The sequence below is a fragment of the Oryctolagus cuniculus genome, chromosome 11, assembly GCF_964237555.1.
Source record: "Oryctolagus cuniculus chromosome 11, mOryCun1.1, whole genome shotgun sequence".
Taxonomy (NCBI): Eukaryota; Metazoa; Chordata; class Mammalia; order Lagomorpha; family Leporidae; genus Oryctolagus; species Oryctolagus cuniculus.
The window spans coordinates 55088290-55105151 of record NC_091442.1 but is presented as its reverse complement, the minus strand read 5'-3'; the positions used below and the strand labels follow the sequence as shown (position 1 = coordinate 55105151).

Genomic DNA, 16862 nt, shown 5'->3' with positions numbered 1-16862 from the left:
TGCAGGTGCAGGGCCCAAGCACTTGGACCATCCTCCACTGCCTTCCCGGGCCACAGCAGAGAGCTGACCTGGAAGAGGAGCAACCGGGACAGAATCCGGCGCCCCAACCGGGACTAGAACACTAGAACTTGGAGTACTGGCGCCACAGGCAGAGGATTAGTCTAGTGAGCTGCGGCACCGGCCAAATAAATAAATCTTTAAAAAAAAAAAAAAACACATTCCACAGGGACATTGGGAACTAAATGTTTAAATATCCCAGGGAACCCAGCCAGGGGAAAAAGAATGAATTTTATTTCACTCGGCTTGGAAGCTTGAATTTTGAAGTGGAATCCAGGGGCACACGCAAAGATGCTCTCAAGTCCCGCTTGCTTGCAAGAGGTGAGGCCAGGACCAATGGTGGGGGCTGCTGTCAGAGGCCTGTGCTCCCTCCACTCCCAGGGAATGGGGACGCCCGCCCGCCCGCCCACCTTCCCCCTGGGGCCCAACCACTCCTTGGAGGCCTGGCTGGCTTGGTGCCGGCCCCGTGGCGGAGGAACCACCTACTTTTGTTGTTGATGTACTCCTCCCAGTCAAAGCCTTTGGTGCCGTTTTCCAGGTAGCTCTCGTTGAAGTTGATGGGCCACACGACGCACTTGTTCCGCAGGTTCCCCATGAACAGCTGCAGGCCGATCAAGGCGAACACGCTCAGGCAGAACACGGTCAGGATCATCACGTCCGACAGCTTCTTCACCGACTGGATCAGGGCGCCCACGATGGTCTTGAGGCCTGCGGACACAGCACCCCGGCGCCGGCCTCAGCCCCCAGTCCTCCCCACCTCCCCACCCACTCACCCCACCCCCCGCCCTCCCGGCTGCTGGCGTCTGCTCTTCCCCACGGGCCTCAGGGCCTTCACACATGCTGTTCCCTTCCACCCGCATTCTACCTGCCTAATAGCTGCTCACTCTTCAGGAGTCAGCGTAAATACCACCTCCTCCAGGAAGCCCTCCCTGACAACCCTCCTTCCTCTGCTGTTACCAGTCTCTGGGAGTTCAGATAAGGAGCACTTTATACTTCCCCTGGGGTAGGGATCGCTATGACGATGAATTCTCCATGACTGTTTTGTTCACGGCTGTCTCTACAGTGCCTATCCCACCGCGGGCACGCGGGACACATTTGTTGAGGCAGCAAATAGAAGAACGAGGGATCAAGGAGGCTTTTAGTTTAGAAAGGGAACACTGGGGAGCTTGAGCGCCCACAGCAAGCACAAGGCTCAGTAACAATCCCCCGCGCATTGCAGAGGTCAGCTCTGAACCCAGGATTCAGAGTTTGCCTTTCCATTAAGGGACGTGTCCCGCTTGCGATGATGACCACGACCTTTGCTCTGTCCCAGGGGAAAGACAAAACTTGAGCTTTGCTTGCAAGCCTTGGGTTCCCACTTAAAGCTAAAGAAGAGAGACTTCGTGACGGCGCAAGGAGCAGTCGTAGGGGGACCTAAACAAGCCTGTGTGGGGCTCTCCTGGGCTGGGACACCAGGCTGCCCGTAGGACACGGATCTCTGAGTTCATGCGTGGCTCTTCTCGGCACGCTCAAGACACCAGGCAATCCGACAGGCACGGAGCCCTCCCGGAGGCCAAAGCACCAGGCAGACCAAGGCCTCAGCAGGGCTCCCATGCCTGATCCCCTGCTGAGGGTGGGGACATGAGAGGGGATTCCAGGGAGTCCCAGGCCTGACCTTGGAAGACCACTCATTTCAGCCAAGCTACCGGTGTCTCCTTGCAGGACCTGAGCCGTACACCTCTAGGAATCTCAGTGCTTCATTTTTACAATGGGGGATAAATGGTTGAGTATCATGGGACTGCTGTAAGGATTAGACATCGCTCAGGGAAAACACGGCACCTGGCCCACGCACTGCCCTCCGCCAAGGGACCCGGCTGGGATGACCCACCGTGGGGCTGACTGCCCAGGAGGCCGGTGCTCTAGGGGTGGGACGGCCGTGAATGCAAGAAGCCAGAATTCTGTAAGCTGAGCTCAGCAGCAGTAGTGGGTGCTGTGCCTCACACAGAACCGGGCACAGGGAGGCACTCTGGATTTTACCGAAGAAGTAAGTGAATGAGAAATCTCTCACACACACAGAGCCCAGAAGAGAGAGCCCAGGATTAGACCTCGCAGGTGCAGGGTCAGGCCCAACAGCCACCCCAGGGACGAGGAAGCAAGGCCCTTCCAGCCAGAGTCCCTGCCTCCTCCCAGGGCAGGGCAGAATGAACAGCAGGCAGGGAAACAAGAGTGGGAACTCTGTCCCTGGCTCAGCCACGAGGCTGGGCCACTGCGTGCAGAGCGGACTTCAGGTCACCTCTCGGGCTCACGCTGCCGGCGCAGAACATGGACACACACACAGGTCCACTCGGAAGCGGACACTGCGGGGCATGTGGCCAATCTTCCCTAGAAGCCTCGAAAAGCAAGACGAGGGGCAGGCGTTGTGGCACAGCGGTGAAGCCATCATTCGGGATGCCCGCAACCCGATGCCTGGTTCCGGTCCTGGCTCTTCCAGGTTCCTGCCGTGGCACAGATGGCGGCTCAGGTGCTCGAGTCACTGACACCCAGGTGAGAGGCCCGGACAGAGTTCCTGGCTCCTGGCTTCAGCCTGGCCTAGGCATTTGCAGACGAGAACCGGCAGGTGAAGGATCTTTTCTCTCTCTCACTCTCTCTCTCTCCCTCCCCCCACACCCCCACCCCCCGCTTTTAGAATAAAAAATAAATAAAACATTCAAAGAATAGGGCAGAGATTTTCATTTGTTGGAGATAAAGTGGCTGACAGTGCAAACTTGTCTTTGACACCTAAGGCACCAGGGAGCTGCTTCGCAGTGCGCAGCCAGGTGGGAGGCACGGGTGGCCTGACCCAGGAGGCAGCCGGGAGGTGAGCGTGCCAGTCCCCTACTGCAGTACTGAGGTCCGCGCGGCTGTGGAGGAACATAGTAGTCCTCTTGGGGCTGGCACTGTGGCTAAGCCTCTGCCTGCGATGCCAGCATCCCTTACGAGCGCAGGTTTTACTCCCGGCTGCTCCACTTCCAACCCAGCTCTCTGCTACGGCCTGGGAAAGCAGTAGAAGATGGCCCAAGACCGTGGGCCCCTGCACCTGCATGGGAGACCCGGAAGAAGATCCTGGCTCCTGGCTTTGGATCGGCGCAGCTCCGACCGTTGAGGCCATCTGGGGAGTGAACCAGTGGATGGAAGACACCTCTCCCTCTGTCTCTCTCTCTCTCTCTCTCTCTCTCTCTCTCTCTGCCTCTGCTTCTCTGTATCTCTACCTCTCAAATAATTTTTTTTTTTAAGCCACAGCCTATGACTCTGGCATCCCATGGGGTGCTAGTCTTGGCTGCTCCACATTTTTTTTTTTTGACAGGCAGAGTTAGTGAGAGAGAGAGAGAGAGAAAAAGGTCTTCCTTTCTGTTGATTCACCCCCTCAAGTGGCCACTGTGGCTGGCACACTGCAACGATCCAAAGCCAGGAGCCAAGTACTTCCTCCTGGTCTCCCATGCGGGTGCAGGGCCCAGGCACTTGGACCATCCTCCACTGCACTCCCAGGCCACAGCAGAGAGCTGGACTGGAAGAGGAGCAACCAGGACTAGAACCTGGGGTGCTGGTGCCACAGGCGGAGGATTAGCCAAGTGAGCCGCAGTGCCGGCCTCAAATAGATAATCTTTAAAAAGAAAAACAGTCCTCGTGGTGTTCGCCTGGGTTAGGAAGAAGGTCTGGGTCCACAAAGCAGCTGGTTTGTTGTTTTGAAAGTCAGGAACTTTACAAAGAGTACTTGAAGCGGCCACGGAAGCACAGCTACTGGGGTCTTCCCTGGTCCTCTGGGAAGAGCTCACTCAGCTCTGTCTCTTCTCAACACCAGTGCTCTCTCAAGGCCCTGTCCATTGTTCTTTCTTTCCTGCCTCCCTCTCTCCCTTCCTTCCTCTTTTTATCTGTCTGAAAGGGAGAGAGAAGAAGAGAAAGAGATTTTCCATCTGCTGGCTCACTCCCCAAATGCCCACAACAGTCAGGGTTGAGCCACGCCAAAGCCAGGAGCCAAGAACTTCGCCTGGGTCTCCCAGGTGAGTGGCAGGGGTCCAAGCACTTGAGCCATCACCTGTCACCTCCCAGAGTGCGTGGAGTTGAGACTGCATCCCAGGCACTCCCTTATGGGATGCAGCGTCCCAGGCAGCGGCTTCACCTGCTGTGCCTCAGAGCCTGCCCCTCCACTGCTACTTTTCTATGCAAATGTTTTCTATTTCTGGGAACTCTTCCGACCGTTCTAATTCATACGACAGGAAATTCTAGGCCATGAGTGCCAACCACCTGCTGTTCCAGGAAGGGGTCCTTCTCAGAAGTTCCTGCGTGTTGGGTGGACACCCGACCTAAACTCAGATGCTTTCCAACAGGCGTTGTAATGGGACAAGAGAGAGGTGAGGAGTTTCTTCGCGTGTAGGGACAGGAGCATGTACATCTGGGAACTTTGTCGTCACTCAGGGCGTGCGTTAGCCTTAAAGATGTCAGTATGCGAAGAGATGCAGGTGCTGGCCGCCCCTGGCTCCCTGAATGACTCCTGCGTCCCTTCAATTGCAGCCACAGATGCTCAGCTCACACAGCAGCCACGGAAGGAGCTCATCTCTCCTGGGAGAGGGCCCGGATGCTCACACACAGATGTCTGGCATCTCTTCTCCGTGAACTAGATGTCACTGCTGATGGCATCTGGATACATGAGGCCAGGAAGCGAAAAAATAATAATAATTTCCCTCAAGGGCTTTGCTTTGGAGCCTGAGGCTGAGATCGTGTGAGATTTCTTTCGGCTTTTGAGAATGTCTGAAGCAGAAACTTAGCTGGAAATGGTTTTCAGCTGCTTGCGCTTCGCAGGGGCTCAGAGGGACAAGTCAACATTCAGCACGAATAATCAGCCCGTAATATTAATCGTGGCCATGGAAAACGATTACTCTCCAAGACTCTCACCCAGGTCACAGAGAAACACTTGGCAGAAGGCTTAGTGGGGGGAGGGAGGAGACCTGGCTCCACGTTTGCATGGGAGGGAGGCACACAATCCCCCGGCAGTACTGACTGTAAGCAGTCCCTGGGCTCCAAGCTGCTGAGACCCCTCCTCCCTCCATGAGGAATGACCGTATCTGCTGGCACCAGCGCCCACCCACTGGAGGGGGCACCAGCACCGCAGCTCGGGAGCTCAGGTTCTACAGATCCGCCGCCAGGGGCTGCCCCACCTAGCTGACTTGCTCCCTCCATCACCAGCACAGGTTGAGAAAGGCTGAGAAGTTGCAGGTGCAAGCCTTGACCGGAGGAGGCAAGCGAGAACGCAGGCCGCTCCTGTTCCGGCTGGGACTGTTTACTTCTTCTGTTGGCTCCTGGCACCGCACGCCGGAACAAGCAAGATCCTGACAATTGATGACCCCAAACAGAGAAGAACATGCCTCCAGATGACTCCCGCAGGGAGCAGTGTGCGCGCGACAAAGTGGGGGGCCCACTGGACAGCGAGAACTCTCGGGAAAGGCTGGCATCAGCGTCTGTCTGAGCACAGACCCACGTAGAGGAAGGTCAGCTGTCTGTCTACGGAATTTGGAGGAGCAGATGAAGCCATGGCTGCAGAATTCCATCCCACGCTACGCCCAAAGGCACTCTGAGCCCCTGTCACCTTCCAGAATGCCCAGCAATCCCCTGAGCGAACAGACAGAGCCGGCTCACGTGGTTATTTCCAAACAGGACCACAATCTTCCAGCGCAGCGATGGCCAGACTATAGACAAATTTAACTCACAGTCCCTGGTTTACAGGTCAGGCTGGGAAATGCAAAGCGGTGTGGAGCCACGCGAGCTGATTCCTCTGCAGAGTTAACACGGGAACGAGGCCCCGCTGGCAGTGACAAGCAGTTTCGGAACCAGAGGGAAGGAACAGAACAGCTCCTCCACCGGCTGCCAGAGCCTGGCTGGGGTGCGGGGAAGTCCTAGGGGCAAGGTGGTGTCTGCCAACCCTCCTGCTGCAGACACACGCTTCCCAGCTACAGCTCTGGAAGGTTCTCCAGGCCAAGAGTAATCTGGGAGAGATGTGGGGGCTGTGGGTTTGTCTGTTCCGGCCCAGATGCAATACAGAGTGTACCTGGCTCTCGGAGGTGTGTGAGGGGAACCCGCTAGGCTGGGGCTGGTCCACTCAGGACCACTGTTAGGTTTTAGTTCTGTTTCCTGAGAAGCAGCAGGAAGAAAGAAGCTCAAAACCACCATGTTTGCCAACCAGAAATCCTAAAAAAGCAATGTGTCCGAACAAGGTCTTTTTTTTTTTTTTTTTTTTTTTTGACAGGCAGAGTGGACAGTGAGAGAGAGAAACAGAGAAAGGTCTTCCTTTGCCGTTGGTTCACCCTCCAATGGCCGCCGCAGCCGGCGCGCTGCACTGATCCGAAGCCAAGAGCCAGGTGCTTCTCCTGGTCTCCCATGGGGTGCAGGGCCCAAGCACTTGGGCCATCCTCCACTGCACTCCCTGGCCACAGCAGAGAGCTGGCCTGGAAGAGGGGCAACCGGGACAGAATCCGGCACCCCGACCAGGACTAGAACCCAGTGTGCTGGCGCTGCAAGGCGGAGGATTAGCCTAGTGAGCCATGGCGCCGGCCCGAACAAGGTCTTAAACACCCCCGGGGTCCCTCGGCCACTCGGTGGAGATCGCCATGTTCACAGCCTATACCTTTAACAAAAACACTTCCTTGTGAGCAGGAAGGTCCTTGCTCTCTGCCTGACCCGCTGGTCGGCAGTGGGAGCCACCAAATTGCAGAAGAGTGAGCGAATATCCAGGAGAAAGATGATCGAGGAGTCAGAACGCTCCAGACAATAAAACGGGCTGAAAGCAGGACTGACGGGCGGCGGGAGGGCAGAGCTTTGGAGGAGCCATTGAGATGCTGGGAACCAGGAGGAAAGGACATGGGGGCACTCCCAGCCCATTCTACAGGGGGTCTTCAGAAAATGCATGGGAAATGAGCATTATAAGAAAACTGCATGGATTCCAGAATTTTCTTGCACCAAAATAAACTATTTTTAAAGCAATTTTTGTTGCTTTTTAAAAAAAGATGTGTGTATTTGAAAGGGAGAGAGAGAGAGAGAGAGAGAGAGAGAGAGAAATGATTGAGCAAGCTTCCATCCACCAGTTTACTCCCCAAAATGGCCACGACACCCAGGTCTGGGTGATGCTGAAGCCAGGAGCCTGGAACTCCATTTGGGTCTCCCACATGGGTGGCCACATTCCACTGCCTTTCCAGGTGCATGAGCAGGAAGCTGGATTGGAAATGGAGCAGCCAAGACCCAAACTGGCACTGTGATAAATACGGGGATGCTGACATTACAGGCAGTGGCTTTACCCACTGCACCACAACACGGGCCCCAATTTTCACTGATTTGAGGAACACAGAGAGTGAGACAGATATATATATATATATATATATATATATATATATATATATATAAGATATATAAGATACAAGATATAAGATATAAGAGAGACACCTTCCATCTGTTGGCTCACTTCCCAAAGGCCCACAACAGCTGGGGCTGGGCCAGAGCCTGAGTCAGGAGCTGGAAACTCAACCCAGGTCTCTCACATTGATGGCAGGGACTCAGGTCTTTGAGCATCACTGCTGGCTCCTGGGACTGCGTTGTGGAGAAGCTGGAGTTGGGAGCTACAGCTGGGACGTGAACACGGGCTCTCTGATACGGATTTACCTGCCAGGCTGAAGGCCCGCCCCTTTCCCCAAAGCTTCTGATGTCTCCTTATATTGATACCATTAAGTGCGAGTCGAGAAAGACCTGGGACGCCTTCCTTGAGGTTCCTGCACTCTCTCTGGGTGCACCTGCCCACTGGAAACTTCTCACAGACTCACTTGCATGTTTGTTTTTGGGCCCAAGCTCCAGATCAAGCAGTAGAAACCAGGCTTTGACATACACACCTTCAGGCAGAATCCTTCAATGTCAGGTTGAACCTGGCAAATTCCAGACCAGGGGCCACTTGAGAAAGACCCTGGCGTGCACTGTTCCCTGAGCTGACGCCCATGAGGCCAGAGGCAATCCAGGGACCACATGCAACTGGCAATGTTTTTGGCCTGGCTGAACAAGAAGGGGCAGAGGGTGTGCTGGGTCTTCACTAAGACACAGGAAGATGCTGCAAAAGGCTGCAGTGAACCCAGGAGCCTTACTCTGCCACCTGGCGGCGCCCTGGCGGCCCCGACCCCAGCCTCCTAGGGCATGTGGGGTGAGGCGGGCACTTCTAGAAATCGCAATCTGGAAATCCATTTCAAACGATGAAGCTGAGGCCTAAATCCTGATATAATCCCTGCGTGTGGGCTTCAGTTGCTTCACTGCTTTATGATCCAGGCATGTGTGGAGCACTGCTGCGGGCCCACCGCTGTGTTGGATGCTGTATAAGTACAGGTGCATACATGTACCGCGTTACTGGGGTATTAAGGATGGATGACGTGGCGTCAGTCGCTTACGCTGTGGCCCCAAGTCAACCACGCAGCAGGGATGGTGGTAGAAGCCCTGGGCTAGTCCACAGGGAGCACTTGCTGTCTGGCTTAGCAGAACGCAGCTTTCTGACTTGATTCTGGAAGAGTAGTCTGGAGATCACAAAAGCATGGAGGGACAGAGGCCTTGCAGAATACACTGGGGGAAGGGGTGAGTGAAACACACAGATTTCACTGAAAAGGGGCCAGGGGGCCGGTGTCTGGAGCAGTGTTAAGATGCCACATGGGGGGCTGGCTCTATGGCCTAGCAGGTAAAGCTGCCACCTGCAGTGCTGGCATCCCACGTGTACGCCGGTTCGAGTTCTGGCTGCTCCACTTCCGATCCAGCTCTCTGTTGTGGCCTGGGAAAGCAGTAGAAGATAGCCCAAATTCTTGGGCCCCTGAACCCACATGGGAGACCCAGAAGAAGCTCCTGGCCCCTGGCTTCGGATTGGAGCAGCTCTGGCCGTTGTGGCCAATTGGGGAGTGAACCAGCGGAAGGAAGACCTCTCTCTCTCGGCCTCTCCTTCTCTCTCTGTGTAACTCTGACTTTCAAGAAAATAAATAAATCTTAAAAAAAAAAAAAAAAGATGCCACGTGGGACATCTCCATGTAAGCGTGCCTGGGTTCGAGTCCCGCCTCTGCTTCCAACACAACTTCCTGTTGCTGCACCCTGGGAAGCACAGGAAGTGGCTCCAGGGCTCGGGTCCCTGCCACCCACATGGGAGATCCAGATGGAACTCCAAGCTCCTGTGGGTAGCTGGGGAGTGAACCAACAGATGGAAGATTGATCTGTGTGTGTGTCTGTGTGTGTGTGTCTTTCTCTGTCTCTCTGCTTTTCATATAAAGTGAAAAAGTAATTAAATAAAAAACAGAAGGGGCCAGAGGAGAGATCAAAGGCAAAAGCAAAGACTTGGCACTCGGGAGGCCTTGAAGGTTAAGATCAAGGCTCAGGCTGATGTCAGTGCTGTGTGAGGCTGCCTGGACACCGAGCTGGAGTTTCTCTTAAGTTTAAGGTGCTTGGCAGGAAAATCTTGGTAAATCAGGGTGGTAGCTTTTGGCCTGACGCTTGGCCTCTGGTTGACAAGGACTCAGCTACAGTTGCCTTTAAAAAGAAAGGAGTTCACCTTCCTTGAGGCGCTAATGCCCCAGCCCCTCCATGGGCCACAAGTCATCATCTAAGTACCAGGTGTTTGGATAACATGGCTAAGGGGAGAAGAGAAACATCTCTGAGTCAGCCTCCGAGGCGGGGGAACCAGGTGACGCGACACCTGCCTGCTTGGGCCCTCACACCTGCTGTGGACAGCATGGTTCCTGGAAACCCCCCCAAGCCCGAGCCCTGAGCCCAACTCGAGTCCAGAGAGCGGCCATGTACTCTTGACCTCCACGACTCCCTCTATCCTCTAACTGGACTGGTTCTTAGTACCCTCCAGCTCCGGTAATTTCGAGAACCCTGACCCAGGGTCCATGGGTAGGTTTCAGACGGGGTGGGGGGTCTGTCAACTTTCATCTGATTTTCAAAAGCTTCAGAACGTTAAGAACCACTGGGGTTTGCTCAACCAGGACAAAAAGGAAAAAGGCAAAACCTTCAGAGAAATCGTCCATGACTGCCGTCAACCTGCCTGCCCTGCCCGACACCTGCCATTCTCCTCTGGGCTCCTGTGGTTTCTGCTTGCCCACGCCTTCAGCTGCATCTTACCTTACCTGCCATTTTTTTTTTAATTATTAAAAAAACCTAGCCCCTGCGTAAGCTTTCACTGAGCTTTCTGTGTGCAGCTGCCACCTGCGCATGCGTGGGGCAGGTGCATACCGCTGCTCGCTCTCACGAAGCGAGGAGGGGCTACCCCAGGTCAGCACGCTACCTCCTGTCACTGGGTAAAGTCCCTCCTGGGAGTAAATGATTCCATTAATATACAGGAACAACGACAGGGTGATGCTCTGGAAAAGATCCCACCAGCCAGCTGAGCTCCAGGAAGTCTGGAAGTCACAGGCGATGGAATGGCGGGGAAAATGTGAAAATCACTGTAATTCCATGAGGCCAGGAAGCAAATGATTTACGGACAAAGACACAGCTGGCTCTGTGTCAGCTTTTTTTTTTTTTCTCCCTCCCCCCAGATAGTGTTACGATCCAAGTGACTCTCAAGCGCGTGCTTTTTCCAAAGCGTGGATGGAATGGGGGCCGCATGCCTGGCAAGCGCCATCAGAGGAAGCAGCGTGCAGACCCCAGGCCACCTCCCGGGCCAAGCATGCAGCGTGCGAGGCCGTGGCCACCTGCGCCCACGCCAGTTTAGAATGTGGGGTGGCGGTGGTGGTGGGGGGACAAATGAGGAGCAGAGGCGGCGAGGTGGGTCTCGTGTGCATGTTTCTCTCACCTGGAATTACAGAGATAGTTTTCAAAGCTCGGAGAACCCTGAATGTTCTCAGCGCTGAGACATTGCCCAGGTCCACGAACTCTGTCACATATCTGTAGCAAGGGAGGCGACACGCAGACACGAATGACGAACACAGACACAAACACGGACGAGCAAAAGGAAAAAAAAAAAAAAAAAAGAAGGAAACCAAGACGAAACCACAACAAAACAAAAAGTACAATACGTCACATCGGGGCCTAACCCAACACCTAACAGTAGCCCCGGGGCCGTCTTACCTGGAATTACTGAAATAGTTTTCAAAGCCCTCAGAACCCTGAAAGTGCGCAGAGCTGAAACATTGCCTAGGTTTACAAACTCTGTTATATACCTGCAGAATCAAACCAGAGTTAACTTATAACCGTGCCACTGGGCGAGGGGCTCATCACGGGGCGGGGGGGGGAGGGGGATCAAAAAGGGTCTATATACAAGCTATAGGTTCACTTTTTTCCTTGCAAAAGAAAAAAAGTTTCAAAATACAAACATATAAGGGGCACTTTTTTGGGGGGGGTTGATTTGTTTTTTCTTTTCATTGGGCAAAAGAGAATTCCAAAGTATGGTTTGGGAAGAACTGGTACCACCAGGAAGTCCTGGAGCTGGTTTTCTGAGCCAGCCCAGCGATGCACTGGGTTCAATCCGAAATGACCTAACTATCGGCCCATTTACGTCTTTTTTAGCAAAACCCAAAGCCCGGGGGATATCCAAGGCTTGCGTCCCCAAGTTCTGCACAGAATTTCTTAGAACAGGGAGACAAATTTGTACAGCATGAGCCCCCCAAGGAAGGTCCGTGTTGAGATCACCTCCCAGTTGGTGCTGGCAAAGATGCCGAAAGTCTGTGCGCTCTTCCTCATCCGAGAGCCAAGTACAAACACTGGCTAAGTCACGACTATAGGTGACGTTTTAGCCTGTGCCGTGCAAAAGCAGAGGGCTCAGGAAAATCAGACCAGGGGATCGGAGCAAAGCCTGCGTGTTAACTGCTCGTCTGATCACCAGCTCTGTGCCTAGCAAGGACACTCAAGTTTGAAAATGAACACCAGGGTATATTCATAAGGCTGAAGCTAGAAAAATGCCTTCATAGAGCGGAAAGTCAAAGTTCCAGTGACACATACCCAGTGTGCCTGATGCACCCACATTTCTAGGGTGGGAGATATCTTTGTAGCTGACGTGCACACCCAAACATGTGCAAATGCATTCTCTCAGTCGCACGCACGCATACGCGCACACACACCCATCTACACCACCCCCAAACCACAAAGTGCTTTCCCACCCTGGGAATAAAAATAAGAAAGCCTGCTGTCATTCTCTGTCGTCAGCTAAACTCCCCAAAGTGAAACATCTGCTTTGCTAAAACAGCACAGGTTACTCCAAGTGGCTGTCGTAGTGGTGGGGTGGGACACTGGGCCCCAGCAGTGGCCGGAAATTTGAGTTAGTCACCCTTCAGGAGGGCCAGTTGGCATGCCCTGGCTCACGTCTCGATTTTAAAATGTGCTCTGAGCTCTATGTCACGCAGCCTCATTAAATTAACATGTGATTAAAGGGAGAGAAAAAAAATATCCAGGAAATTCATTTTCAGCTGAAGGTTTATACCTAAAAAAGTGTCAGGTCTTCAAAGAGCCCCGCCCCCTCCCCTGTGACAGGTGCTGGGAATAAGTTAGGAGGCAGCACCTGCGGGAATCCCGCCCCACTTCCGGCCCCTGCAGGCAAGAGCCTCCAGGGCTCTCCTTACACGATTACCCAGTAATTCCCCACGCAGCTTCAGCTTCGTCTACAAACTCACACGAGCACACCCAGTTATACGACCACATGCCCCGGCAAGGCAGGAAGCAGCGAACTTACGCCATCATGATGACGCTGAAATCTAACCAGTTCCACGGATCCCGCAAGAAGGTGAAGCCGTCTATGCAGAAGCCCCTGGCGATGATTTTCACTAGTGATTCGAACGTATAAATCCCTGTGAACGTGTACCTGTCAAAGAAACGGGAGGCTTCAGGCGGCTTCTCAACGGGCAGCGGCTCTAAGCGACCCGGTAAAGACCTAACGCGGGCTTGATGCGTGGCTTTTGCGGACAGAGAGGGAGCAGAGCGGGGAGGAGCAGACGCGCCCTGGGCGTGCGCCCACCAAGCCCTCCGGGGGGCGCCTCGGCATTCTGCAGGGATTCCCAGGGATTCACTCAGCATGGCCAGCGGAGTTCTCCATCATTTGGGAGCGGGGAGGAGGCCCCAGGAGCTATTTTTAGCCTTAGAGGAGGCAAAAAAGCAAGGGAGGCCTGGACTCTGAGAACAGGGCGTCTCGAAGCACAGGGGCTGGCGGGCGCTGAGTGGGCAGCCAGGCCACGGCCCCAGGAGGGGTGGAGGTGGCGACAGTGACTTCCAGGGCACGCCTCCCCTTTCTAGCGGGTGCTTCTGGGGACACTACCTGAACTCCACGTGCACCGTCAGCCAGCCCGCCCGCTGTGAGACAGAGAGCAACCATTTCATTCCCTTTGTGGATAAACTGTGGCAAAGCAAGATTTGGGGACTGAGAAAGCTTCAAAACAAACAGGCAGAGGAATCGTGAGCTACTTACTCCACATTCTTCGACCAGTCGGGAGGGTTACTGAAAGTCATGAATACACAGTTGGTCAGGATAGTGCACATGATGATCATGCTAAACACTGTGGGGGGAGAGTCAAGGGCATAGACAACGCTGCTCCACAGGCTCGCAGCCCTGACCCCGCCCCGGCTGCTTCTGTGCACTGACTGCTGTGCCTGTGCACCGACTGCACTGTGCACTGACGGCTGTGTCTGTGCACCGACTGTACCTATGCACTAACTGTACTGTGCACTGATAGCTGTGCCTGTGCACTGACTGTACTGTGCACTCATGGCTGTGCCTGTGCACTGACTGTACTGTGCACTGACGGCTGTGCCTGTGCACTGACTGTACTGTGCACTGATGGCTGTGCCTGTGCACTGACTGTGCTGTGCACTGATGGCTGTGCCTGTGCACTGACTGTAATGTGCACTGGCAACTATGCTTGTGTACTGACTATACTGTGCACTGATGGCTGTACCTGTGCACTGACTGTACTATGCACTGCTGGCTGTGCTTGTGCATGGACTGTACTGTGCACTGACTATACTGTGCACTGATGGCTATACCTGTGTACTGACAACTGTGCCTATGCACCGACTGTACCTGTGCACTTAACTACTTGTGCACTGACGGCTGTGCCTGTGCACTGATTGTACTGTGCACAGATGGCTGTGCCTGTGCACTGACTGTACCTGTGCACTGACTATACAGTGCACTGATGGCTGTACCTGTGCACCGACTGTACTGTGCACTGACTGTACCTGTGATCAGAAGTCTCCCCCTCCACTGGCCTCCTGATCCTTCAGAGGCGAGGGTAAATTAAATGTGCACTACTCAGCCCTCCTTTATTGTTAAGAAGCTCACATCTCGAGTTATACTGGCAAATCTCCACGTACTTAGTGGTTAATATCCCCTCCTCCCCCTGCCCCCAATTCCACAGAGCTGTCTGTCCTCGGGGGCAAGATACCAGCAAAATGCCCTGTCTGGGGAGGGTCAAGGACACCTGCACTCCTGAGAGGCTGCAGTGCAGCAAGCCTGCCTCCCTGTCCCGCAGCACCCACAGCAACTCATGTTGTTGCCATGTCAGCTGTACCCAGGACCTTGCTTAGCTGTTTGTGTGTTGTCTACTGAGAGAAATGAGGCCATCTGGGGGCTGCGTGAGGTCCTCAAACTCACACTGTTCCTCTCACGAGCCCAGGGAGCCACCGCGGCTGACTTGTAGCTGACTCCCTCCCTCTTGTTTACGCATTTGCTGTCCATACCCTCCCCGTGGAGCTGTATGAAGGGAACATCCTCGCAGCTGAACCAATAGCGTGCTATTTAGAACCATCTCCCGCTCTAGCGGAGCAGAGGAGTCCATTCTGAATCACTGATTCCTTCCAAACCCTGGACTTCAGGCTTCGGCTGCTCATTAACAACAGACTTCAGAATCGGGTAGCTCGGGGCAGGTACTCTGGCACAGCGGGTTAACGCCCTGGCCTGCAGCACCGGCATCCCATATGGGCGCTGGTTCAAGACCCGGCTGTTCCACTTCCAATCCAGCTCTCTGCTATGGTCTGGGGAAGCAGTAGAAGATGGTTCAAGTCCTTGGGCCCCTGCACCCCCGTGGGAGACCTGGAGGAAGCTCCTGGCTCCTGGCTTCGGATCAGCACAGCTCCAGCCGTTGCAGCCATTTGTGGAGTGAACCAGTGGATGGAAGACCTTTCTCTGTCTCTCTGCCTCTCCTCTCTCTGTGTAACTCTTTCAAATAAATAAATAAATCTTAAAAAAAAAAAAAAAAAAGAATTGGGTAGCTAAAGTTTCAAAACTCACTCAGCCAGGGTGCAACGCTCTCCAAAGCGTGGGGCTAGACAGTGTTAAAAGCCAGCCATGAAAGTTCAAAGTCACCCTGCAAAATGGCTAAGCCTACCATGTAACTTTTTCATTTGTCGTGTATATTCATGTATTAATGAGATGTCATGGGCCAAATGGGAGCAAATTGGCATTTTTCCGTTTGAGGCAAGCAAAAATATCAGAAGAGACCCAGACCTCAGCTGCGGCTGGCATCTAAACCCTGCCACGAAGGAGGCTCTCTCTCCCGGAGACTGTCTCCCAGACTTCCCAAGCCTATGGCTCAAGATGCCACAAAAATGCAAGGCAGATCCCTGCAACATTCATTCAGCTCTCCGGGACTTAGGCAGGAGCACTGTTATCTTACTGAGTGAACAGGCTGAACAGTGTGCCACGGCTGGAGTCACTAGAAAAAGCGAAGACTTTGCTGAAAGCTGACATCTTCCCGTCCCTCGTCCTGACACCTGCGGAAACCCAGGTTCCCACAAAACCGATCCCAGGAGAAAAGAACCGGCCGAGGCTCTGCTTGGGGGATTCAGCAGGCTTTGCATGCCTGGCCGGACAGCCAATTGCACTACAGGTAAAAAAAAAAAAAAAACAAAACAAAACCAATAACCAAAACCTCCACACCCAGCTCAGCTGTCGAACCTGGGAAGTGTACACCTGTGACCTCGCCGTCACTCCACTGGCTCCACGTTTGCAGAAAAGGATATGAATGTATCAAAATTTTAATAGCTATTCTTCTTATCAGGTTAAAAGGACTTAAAATGTACAAGGCAGGCGTAGCACTAAATCTGAAGAGAGTTTTCCCTCTGTTTAATACTACAAAGGTCTGTGGAGAAAGAAAGAGAGAGAGATCATTAAGCATAGCTATGCATCACCATCTGAAACAGTTCTTTTTCCAGGCAAGAAATAAAGAAACTCAAAGGCATTTAACAGTTCTACTTCCTGATTTGGTTTTTAAGGCAAGCACCTTAAAGGCAATGTTTTTACCCTCCCTCCTCCCACCTCCCACCCCTGCCCTGCCCCCAGGTTACACAAACTGAGAGCCCCTAAGTTCAAAACCCAAACCACAGAATGCTCCAGAATCCGAAACTTCCTGAGTGCCAATAGGATGCTTAGAAAGTTCTGGAATTTGGGACATTCCAGATTTCAGAGTTTGGGGATGTGGCGTGTTCAACCTGTAGAGTCTGCGCAAATATCCCCAAATCTGAAAAACCACTTCCGGCCCTGAACATTTTGGAAAGAGATACTTAATGGGTCTTTACAGCGGGTTGGCAGAATCTTAGCAGTGCTACAGAAGAAACGTGGCTCTTGGAGAAACAAGCAGTGTGAATTACACCTAAGATATCCTTCCGGGTTCTGGTCGTTCGCTTAGGATTCACTTGCTTAAGAAATGTTGACTGCACTTGGTTGAAATGTTGATTGGCACTTGGGTTTTGTCAGTGAACAGGGCAGTCCTGGCCTGGAGCTTATACGCAAATACAGAAGGCAGGCAATACATTTAACAAAAACATGAGTAAGGGAATTACAGACAGCGTGACACCCAGAAAGT

At 53.5% G+C, this 16862-nt stretch overlaps 1 protein-coding gene across 11 annotated transcripts in view; it reads right to left on the bottom strand.

The window, feature by feature from the left end:
• SCN8A (sodium voltage-gated channel alpha subunit 8) overlaps positions 1 to 16862 on the bottom strand; it is a 166618-nt gene that overhangs the window by 65120 nt on the left and 84636 nt on the right. For 8 of the 11 annotated variants that reach the window (XM_051845488.2, XM_051845486.2, XM_051845493.2 and 5 more), the window contains exons 3-7: positions 16022 to 16139; positions 13469 to 13559; positions 12740 to 12868; positions 10868 to 10959; positions 544 to 765 (exon numbers count right to left, since the gene is read on the bottom strand). In XM_051845488.2, the coding sequence (XP_051701448.1) occupies positions 544 to 765; positions 10868 to 10959; positions 12740 to 12868; positions 13469 to 13559; positions 16022 to 16139 (652 nt within the window). Of the gene's footprint in view, positions 1 to 543; positions 766 to 10867; positions 10960 to 11142; positions 11235 to 12739; positions 12869 to 13468; positions 13560 to 16021; positions 16140 to 16862 lie in introns of all 11 variants that reach the window. The other 3 variants (XM_051845487.2, XM_051845492.2, XM_051845495.2) reach the window with 1 other exon arrangement.